The 10,286-nt window shown below is 38.0% G+C and overlaps 1 protein-coding gene across 1 annotated transcript; it reads left to right on the top strand.

The window, feature by feature from the left end:
• The first annotated feature begins 312 nt into the window (after window positions 1–312).
• Window positions 313–1,743, top strand: LOC145129016 (transcription termination factor MTERF15, mitochondrial-like). Its single transcript, XM_079063772.1, has one exon. The coding sequence runs from the start codon at window positions 442–444 to the stop codon at window positions 1,576–1,578; it is 1,137 nt and encodes a 378-aa protein (XP_078919898.1). The 5' UTR covers window positions 313–441; the 3' UTR covers window positions 1,579–1,743.
• Window positions 1,744–10,286: the final 8,543 nt, after the last annotated feature.

Genomic DNA, 10,286 nt, shown 5'->3' with positions numbered 1-10,286 from the left:
CAAGACCAATTATAAGTCGGTCTTGCATAACACAGGGCCTTAAAGCCTTAGTAGACAAAAAGATTTGTTAGTGAGTTCGTAATCTTTCTTTAAATGAATAAGATTGATTAGATATTTTTTATTATGGTGGAAGTTTTATTATTATTATTATTATAAAGAGTACCAGGGTGAAATGGTCATTTTGCATCAGTCAACACATTCAGTCAGAATTTATTACTCGACAAATCTTTCACGCTCAGCACTTTCTAAGTCGACTATCAAACGGCCCCTTGGTTAAAAAATAAAAAGTAAATGTCAATAAATTAGGGGTTTTGTTTTAGGGTTCTTCAAGTGAAAACCGATTACAGAGAAAAACCAAAATCCATAAGCTTTAATCGCATACATGCCGTGCCCTAAATCCACAGGTCAGTGATTCCTCCACCATTACGATTTCTACTCACAATGTTCAATCTCATCGGCAGAAACTTGTCATTTTCTGTGTCCAAAATAACATCGTTTCATAGACTGTTTCCTCGCTTGTCATCTTCGTCACCAGCAGCAGCATCAGATAACTCATTCGCAGTTTCTTACCTCATAGACTCATGCGGATTCCCTCCAGACAAGGCGATTTCAGCTTCCAAATATTTGAAGTTCAAAACGCCAGATCGAGCAGACTCCGTGATAGCATTTTTCAAGGATCAGGGGTTCACAGAAACGCAGATTTCTTACATGGTTCGAAAGTTCCCCCTGGCTCTCGCATGTCATCCCGAGAAAAACCTTTTGCCCAAATTTGAGTTCTTAAATTCTATAGGACTTTCGGATTCTGATATTATTAAGTTATTTACTGCAAGACCCAGCTTCCTAAGTAGAAGCTTGAAGCATCATGTAGAACCTACCGTTAGTTTCCTTAGAAATTTGTTTCGGTCCAACGATAGATTACTCATTGCAATCAGGAGGTGTGCCCTGATCTGGAATTCGAATTTCAAAGCAGATGTGATTCCAAACATGCAAATACTGTGCGATGTTGGTGTGCCCAGATTGCAGATGTTGAATCTATTAACTTATTATCCTAGAGATTTTTTAGTTACTACAGACCATTTCAAAAAGGCTGTGGATGATGTTGTGGAGATGGGGTTCGATCCTTTGATCTCAAGTTTTATGGTAGCAGTTCATGCAGTTAGGTCAATGAGCAAGTCCACTTGGGAGAAGAAGATGGAGACTTATGAGAATTGGGGTTTGTCTAAAACCGAGATCTTACTAGCCTTTAGGATTAATCCATGGTGTATGAAAGCATCCAAGGAGAAAATTGATAAAGTGATGGACTTTGTTGTTAATGAGATGGGGTTTGAGACAACTGTTATTGTAAAGAATCCTGGTATCATTTCAATGAGTTTGGAGAAGAGGGTTATTCCAAGATGTTTGGTTTACAAATATTGTTTGGACAATGGATTGATGAAAGATAAAAATTGTTGTGGTTTCGGTTGGTGGTTGCAATGTTCGGAGGAAAAATTCATCAAGAGATTGGAAAGATATGAGAAAGAAGCTCCAGGTGTTTTGAAATTCTATCTGGAAAAGTTGGGTCATGTGGATAGAAGATGAAATTCTATGTGTCTTCCACCTTATTCGGAAAAAGAAAATTAAAATTTTTATTTTGTATTCTTTTAACATCTATTTGTCCAACCATTTAACCTGATTTGTTTATAACTCCTGCTTAAAGTTGCATTGGCAAATGAAAGGGTCCTGTCACAAAGTGACTTTGTGTCGTTTTTTGTTGTAATGTAGATGTATGTTGTTTGTTTTGGTATGCTCCTTTTTCGTTTATGGATGTAATGGATAGCTTATGGGTTTTGAATGTTCTGTCAAATCCATGTAGCAAAGTGTGTTCAAATCCATCCATGGTTATCCAAAAAACATCGAGACAATGACATGAACGAGCACATAACAGAATAATTAATTATCAATTTTTAGTAATCACTCAATCTGATGTTATCTTCTTCTTCAAAGCAGTTTCCCCCACTTTCCTTTGGCCTAGCTAGTGATTAAACACAATATTTTGGTTTACCGTTTATTGCTAGGCAACAAATGGTGTTTAAATAACATTAGCCGACGCATCTTTGATTCACAATTCCTCATAATCTTCCACCTCCAATCATTGCACCTAGGGCTGTAAACGAACCAAACGTTCAACGAACATTCGTGAACCGTTCGGCGGGAAGTTCGTTTATGTTCGTCTATTTAATAAATGAACGAACATTAACACAAATTTCCGCTCGTTTAGTTAAACGAACAAACATGAACAATGGTCTCGTTCGTTTAATTATGTTCATGAAAGTTCGTTTATGTTCGTTCATATAAGTTCCTTTTATGTTAATATATATTTAATTATGTTTGATTACATTACTAGATTTTATGTTCATATATGTTCAATTATGTTTGTTTATCTTTGTTCATTTATGTTCGTTCGTTTATGTTCGTTTAGCATGTTCACGAACATAAACTAACGAACATGAACAATGTAATTTCTTATACAAACGAACATGAACAACAAAACTCGTTCGTTTATCCGTTCGTATTCGTTCATTTGTTCGTCTAACTTAAACAAACAAACATGAACAAACCACCGTTCGTGTTTGTTCGGTTCGTTTACAACCCTAATTGCACCCATGTCTTCGATAACAGATGATGGCAAGAGGATTAAAGAAAGTATGGTCATACTTTATGAAGAACAAGAACAAAATTAAGAACAATCCATGTTCCTTAATTCATTTCAATCTCAATAATGGAAAAAAAAAGGAAAAAAAAAACTCTAACAATATGTATAATAATTATAAAACTACTCCTAATTGATTATGGATTTATTCATATTTAGGAGATAAATCCTAAATAATGAAACAAATACTAACAATAATTAACTAACCTTTATTTTCCTATCAAAGAAATGCAAAACCTTGTCTTTACAATCTGGGTTGAACCAAATTCAAAATGAATAATGGCTAAAAGACTTCTGTTAAAATTAAACTATTCAAAGAACCAAATTCAAAATTAATAATAGGTGAGGTGGTATTTTCACCATATGTAGGAACACCACATCATGAATGCGATGAGTGTGAAGTGTTTCAAGATGCGGATCTTCTTTCACGTGTGGTTCTCTTCTTCTTTTTTTCCTCTTCTTTCTAGCTTTATCATTTATACAATACAATGCCTTAATGTTTGGGGGAAGTGAGAGGTGACAATTTATAGGGTTTTGAAGAGTGAGGAGAAAATGAGGTGACGTTAAGATGACGAAGTAAAGTGAAGTGTGAAATATGAGTACACCCTCCAGCCTAACAACAATAAATATTTCGTTAAAATCCATGTTTAATGCTTAATTGACATCTAGGACATTACTCAAACATATAACCCTTAGAATGAAATAAATTAGGCCTATAACTCTCATGAAGGATTTCCATTAGTTAAGTCGGTGATCTAGAAGTAAGGCCTACAGAGAACACTAACATTTATAGCCATATTCAATATGAGTACAATCTAATTGTTAAGTGGACCATTTTTTTTATCATAGGGATGGACCACTATGATGGGGGTACTTCTTTTTTCCCTTCCAGAAAGAATGAAATACATTCAAGACCATCATTTTGATGAAACATGCTCCTCAAATTTAAGGATTCACATGGGGCCTCACACCATATTTAGTTGACTAACATTGACAAATGCTTGATTGACAAGTGCGACGAGGAGATGGAGATTTCAGAATAATCTACAAATAAGTAAGTGAAGGCTTGACTTATGTGGTCAGCTCAAGCTCGAAAAAACTAATAAAGATAAGCGTATTAAATGGTGGTGGAGGGAGTAATAGTCAGAAGAGAACATTATGCAAAGGCTACGCAGCCACAAAACATTGTTGTCCTTTTTCTCTTTTTCTTCTCATTAGGAGTAGCTATAACTTTGCAATTGTACTCAGATCGAACATGACAATGAGTGACAGTATGCTCTCTAGGCTTTACTTTTTGACGACTGATCTACATTCTCAACCGATGGAAATCATCCTATATGTCAACTAAGCTTTAAATATGCCAACTAAGCAACCAACCGGTTACTATAACGTGTGACTTGAACAAAACGTATACTGTGATGGTATTATGTGTACAAAGGTTTTACTTCACTAGCATTTTTATCCAAACCAAACTTGAATGATACTTTTTTGAAAATATATGAAACTTAGTTACCTTTTTAAGACATTTTACCGATTGGATAATATAAATTAATAATATTAACCTAATCAACCGCTTACCATGAGATGTAACTTAAATGATATTTTATATACAAAAACCTTATTTATTGATATTTTTTTGTAACTAAACTTAAAGTTTAATTTTTGAACAATTTTAAAACTTAATTAACCTCATTTTTTTCAAAGGGATTGTATGACTTACTCGCATTCAAGCATTCAAGTCAAACCTCAACCAAATCCCATTCAAGTTGGAGATGGTGTAAACCACACTACCACAACGACCAAAACTAGGGATGTCAAAAAGTCTTGTGGGACCCAAAAAATAGCTTCTTTAACAAAAAAAAAAAAAACAGCCCAAATAGGGACGGGGAAGTGGGAGCGGAGACAAGGGTAATCCTGACATTCGGGAGCGGAGGCGGAGTGGAGAGGCTAGAGATTTCAGGAACGGGACGAATAGAGGAACGGGGGGAATTTTGGGGTGGGGGCTGTTTGCCCCCATTTACATCCCTAACCAAAACTGACTTTGATGAAGACGTGAAGTTAAAAACCCTTCTTTACGAATTTTGAAAACTAAACATAAATCAGGGGTTTTGTTTTAGGGTTCTTCAAGTAAAATCGATTCGATAAAAAGCACATAATCCACAAGCTTTTAATCGCATACAAGTAGTACCCCCAATCAACAGGTAAGTTAGCTCAATATAACGAATTCTACTCACAATGTTCAATCTCGTACGCAAAAGCTTCGCATTCATTGTGTTCAAAACAACGGTTCATAGACTGTTTCCTCGCTCATCAAGTTCCTCACCAGCAGCGTCAGATAACAGATTCTCAGTTTCCTACCTCAGAGACTCATTGGGGTTCCCTCCAGAAGGCGATTTCAGTTTCCAAATACTTAAACCTCAAAACCCCAGATCGACCAGACTCTGTGATAGCATTTTTCAACAACCAAGGCTTCACAAAATCCCAAATTGCTTATTTGGTTCGAAAGTTCCCTCTTATTCTCAAACATGATCTCGAAAAAACCTTTTTGCCCAAATTTGACTTCTTAAGGTCTAAAGGACTTTCAGATTCTGATATTGTTAAGTTATTAACTACAAGTCCATCATCCCTAAGTGGAAGCTTGAAGAATCATATAGAACCTACCTTTAACTTACTTACAAATTTACTTCAATCCAATCATAGAACTCTTATTGCAATTAAGAGGTGTCTATGGTTTTTGGCTTTGGATTATAAAGCAAGTATGGCTCCAAATATACAATTATTGCGAGATGTTGGTGTGCCTACATCAAAGATGTTGAGTTCATTAACTTACCAGCCTAGAGATTTTCTCGGTTTTCTGAAGACTGAAGGAACTCGACGAGTTGATAGATGCACTCGACGAGTTGGGTCAACATGGACTGTTGACATTGACTGTTGACTTTGACTTTGACCATGGTTGACCAAGTTTGACTTTAAGGGTATCTTTGGTATTTCGGGATTTTGACGGAGTTGGTCACATGGTGGTTGTAGGCAGTTGAGTTCGGAGCTTAGAGTTAGGATTTGATCTTATGAGTTCGGCATTTCTCGAGAGGTGAGTCTCCTTACCATACCAATAGGTTGAAGGCACCAAGGCCGACCCATTATGTGATATATGGATTGTTAGTTAGTTATGTGTTATGTTGGTATGACAATTGTATGGAAGACCCCGGGGGGTTCCTGTTGCAGTAGATTAAGACCATATGTGTAACATCCAAAAATTTATGCCAAATTTAAACTTTTCAAGCATAAATAAAACCCAATAGTATTGTTTACAAAATATGTTTTCAATTCATTATTCAATCAGAGTGTCCCAAAAGCCAGATCATAAGGATGAGGAGCGGTACGGTCACGCCTTCGCCTTGCCATGAACTCCTGAAGTACCTAAAACAATAAACTGAAAACTGTAAGCCCGAGGGCTTAGTGAGCTACCCCCAAAATACCAATACCACACTGATAATACCATATCCGTAATAATCAATCAATCATCATCCATACTGGGCCATCGGCCTGACTGGACCGCCCTACAGGGCCTACAGTCCAACTGAATCTATACCGAGCCTTCGGCATGACTGGACCGCCATGTGGGCCTACAGTCTTCCCGGACCGCTCATAGGGTGTGTTGGCCTTCAGCACAAAGCAGGACCGCCTCAACCCAAGCAACAAGGAAATAACCATGTGCGCATAACTAACATTTACTGGCATATACAAACATCGAACATATCTATCTCACTGATTACCAAACATAGCAATCTCTCATAACTAGAGCACTGACCTAGCAGGTCACTAACATATCAATCCCTACGGATCATAAGAGCATAACATACTGTCTATCCTGATTCTGATCTAACAAATCATATCCACATGTAGCATACCATAACGATAACAACTAAAGGGCCGGCCTTGGTGCCTTAGACCCTATCAATATAGTGAGGATAACTCACCTTGCAGATGTCGACTCGGTAGATAAACTTCAACCCTCGGATCACTGCCACAAACTCCACCACCTATTACCATAGTATAATCATACCCATAAGTTCCCAACCCTTCAAGGTACCCCTTAAGCCAACTAATCAAACCCTGGTCAAAGTCAAAGTCATCAGTCAAGGTCAACAGTCCATGTTAACCTTGACTCGCCGAGTACCCCCGGCTACTCGCCGAGTTCCTTGAAGTACTAACCCACTTGCCGAGTCACCTGAGTGACTCGTCGAGTTCCTTTGGTTTACGATCGAGACCCTAAGGCCACTCGTCGAACTTCCTTCTTGCAACTCGATAGTTACCCGCGCATACATAATTTGGGGCAACCTCATCCGACTCACCGAGTTGTTCATACACTCGTCGAGTCTATGACAATCTTCATCGGACTCGCCGAGTTGTTCTTCCAACTCGCCGAGTTCATGCCTATCTTCATGTGACTCGTCGAGCCGACCAAGCGACTCGCCGAGTCCCTTCAGTCCTTTTTGCCATACAGACTCATTTGAGCCATGCAACGGCTCCAAACTACAGATCCAAGCTTCTAAGGCATGCTTTTCACGTAAAGTTGCAAACTTTACGTGCATGCATAGCTACAAAGGCTCTTAATGTCCAATCCAAGCTCATAATGGGAGTTTCATACTCAAAGAGACTTCATACATGACCAAATTCAAAGCTTTATGACTCTAGAACTCAAGAAGGGTACAGATCTGAAGTTACAACTTCAGATCTAGCTCATATCCCACATCACCATCTCAACCAACCCATAAAAACCCTAGATCTCAACCAAAAGAGGTCTAGAAAGAAAAAGGAGAAAATGTGACGACCTGATACCTCCAAATGATGCTATATGAGGTAGATTTCTGATTTCCCACACTTCCTTGCTCCTAGCCTTTTGTTCCCAAAGCTCTTCTTCTCAAAAGATCTCCTCTCCAAAGCTTTACACACACAAGAATGAAACACCACACGAATTAGGGTTTTCTGAGCTCTCAAAGGACTGCAAAGAGGCCAAAGGAGGCTTATGCTTCCTTAAATAGGGTGCAAAACCCCGGGATTTAGGGTTTCCTCTGCCAGCTCCTACTCGTCGAGTCCCTTCATGGACTCGGCGAGTAGGTCACTAAACAAGCGTACCAAGCCCGTTGCTACTCGACGAGTAGGGCAACCAACTCGTCGAGTAAGCCTTGAAACCAATTAAATTCTTATTTAAACAATACCTGAGAATCGGGGCGTTACAATGTGGGGGTTCCTATGGCATTTGGTGGAATACCTTGGAGGGTTTCCATGGCATCCTAGTATGTTCGTATGTTTTGTTTGCATGATATTTCTTTGGTTAGCGAAGACCATGTGGGGGTTTCCATCGCAGGTAGTTAAGACCATGTAGGGGTTCCCATGACAGGTAGTTAAGACCATGTGGGGGTTCCCATGGCAGTGGGCTAAGACTACGTGGGGGTTCCAGTGACACCCGATGTAAGACCTTGGAGGGTTTCCATGGCATCCTTATATGCTTGTATGCATGGCTTATGTGGTTTATGTAGCTGATATAGCTATTATGATTTATGTGATTATGTGGATTGTGTGGGGTATGCTCTATGGAAACTCACTAAGCATTAGCTTGCAGTTTGTTGGTTGTTTCAGGTACTTCAGGTTCTAAGGGCAAGAGCCCGGCGTGATGGCGCGGCATGCACTCTCTGCGTTTTTATTTGGGACACTCTGATGTTATGAATAATTTATTTGATGATTATGGATTTTGAAAACAAATGTGATTGGAATTTTATATCTTATATAAGTGTTTTGGTTATTTAAAAATGAAAATTTTTATTGGAAAAATTGGGTCGTTACACCTGGGGAACTCACTAAGCTTCGCGCTTATGGTTTTTAATTTATGTTTCAGGTATTTCGGTTTTCAATGGAAGAGCTCAGGATGGTTGCAGGACACACACCACATGTTTCCACATTTGATGTTTTGCTCTGATTTTATAACAATTGACACATTGGTTTTGTTGAGATGTTTGGATAATGTTTGAAATTACTATTTTAGCCATTATAAAAAAATTGGGACTATATTTTGGGGATGTTTCATTAGGAGAAAAAGAGGACTACCTCTGAAAGAATTAGGAAACTGAAGCTCAGGAAAATGGTCCAAGATGGTCCAAGATGCTGATGGTGGTGGTTCTACCAAAACCCCTTGGGTTTTAGATTAAGAAGTTGTGTTTAAGGGTTGAATGGGTATAATGGGCATTAGTAAATATGTTGCCCTTTTTGTAAACATCTACTTTTGGTACACTTGTCTTTTGGTAACAATCTTCCAATTCCTATCCATAATGTTTGGTAGAATTGGAAGTTTGGTTCTAATTAGGTTACATGGTATGGTAGTGGTTTGTGGGAAGCTTTGTAAAGTACATTCCCCTTTTTGGGCTGTTAACTGATATTGACATTTGGGAAGCTTTGTAAACTACATGGTATGATTGTTAAGTGATCAATATATATGCCTTAATCACTATAATTGTTGTTACCTTCCATGTTTTGGTTAGTTTGTTAAGTAGGTTGCTATTAAATTTTCAAGATTTGGTCATTTTTATACATATGTATGTGCTAAAGGTATTGCCATTACTAAGACATAATACATTGTTATCATTAAGACATAATAAGTTGTTATCATTGTCATCTCTTACAACACCAAAATATTACCATACATAACACATGCATCAACTTACTGTCTAACTTGACCAAAATACCCTTACACCTAAACCACTACTACCATTCCACCTGAACCTAAGTAATGCTCACAACTTAACAATGCTTTAACCACAACATTGTGAACCATAAACCCCGTCACAATCACCACCACCAAAAGCATGACCATCATAAGTAGCACCACCTTCAACAGGTTTAAAATATCCACTTGAACTGCTTTGTTGTTCTTGCCCTCCCCCGAAAGCTTCAAAATCTTCATTCCAAATGCTTTATTGTTCTTAACCTCCTCCAAATCCATATGGAACTTCCACATAGTTTCCTTGTAGTAAGTGTTTGGCAGTGGTGGATCAAACCATAAAAAAAATTCATATTTTTTTGGAGTCCTGTGCAACAACCATTTCTTCATACTGGTTCAACAAGACCACAAAAGAAGTAGGAAACTTGATATTACCTGATAGTTTGGACACCCCTTGAATTCCTCCATGGATTATCGACAGTTTTGGAAATCGAGAATGTCGCAGGTTCATCACACTCGCATCTCAAATCTTCATACCAACGATTCCTTAAAGCCCATTCTCTGTACCTTTGTGTGTGCATGTTGGAGGAGCTTACCGTCTTGCTGGATTGACGTTGGAGAGAAGAATGGAACAAAACCTAGCTAACAACTGACCTCTAACGTTCGTCTTTGCTTTGTAACATGTTGAAACCGGTGAAACCGACACTTTGCCCTTTTGCCATAATTCCATGAAAATATCGCGGCCACAGTCAACGAAAAATTAAATTCAGGATTTTTTTTTAATTTAGTGCAAAAAAAACATGGGACTTTAGTGATAGTAGTCAAAAAAAAAAAAAATACTTAATATATTTTTAGATTTGAAAAATTGGTGTAATGATTCAA

Source organism: Lactuca virosa, chromosome 8 (genome assembly GCF_052849685.1).
Source record: "Lactuca virosa cultivar CGN04683 chromosome 8, Lactuca_virosa_CGN04683_v6, whole genome shotgun sequence".
NCBI classification, from domain to species: domain Eukaryota; kingdom Viridiplantae; phylum Streptophyta; class Magnoliopsida; order Asterales; family Asteraceae; genus Lactuca; species Lactuca virosa.
The sequence above is the reverse complement of the archived record's forward strand: the minus strand, read 5'-3'. Positions and strand labels throughout refer to the sequence as shown.

What these genes read in the sequence shown, in the direction of transcription:
- LOC145129016 (XM_079063772.1), top strand. Translation starts at nt 442, where the DNA reads ATGTTCAATCTCATCGGCAGAAACTTGTCATTTTCTGTGTCCAAAATA.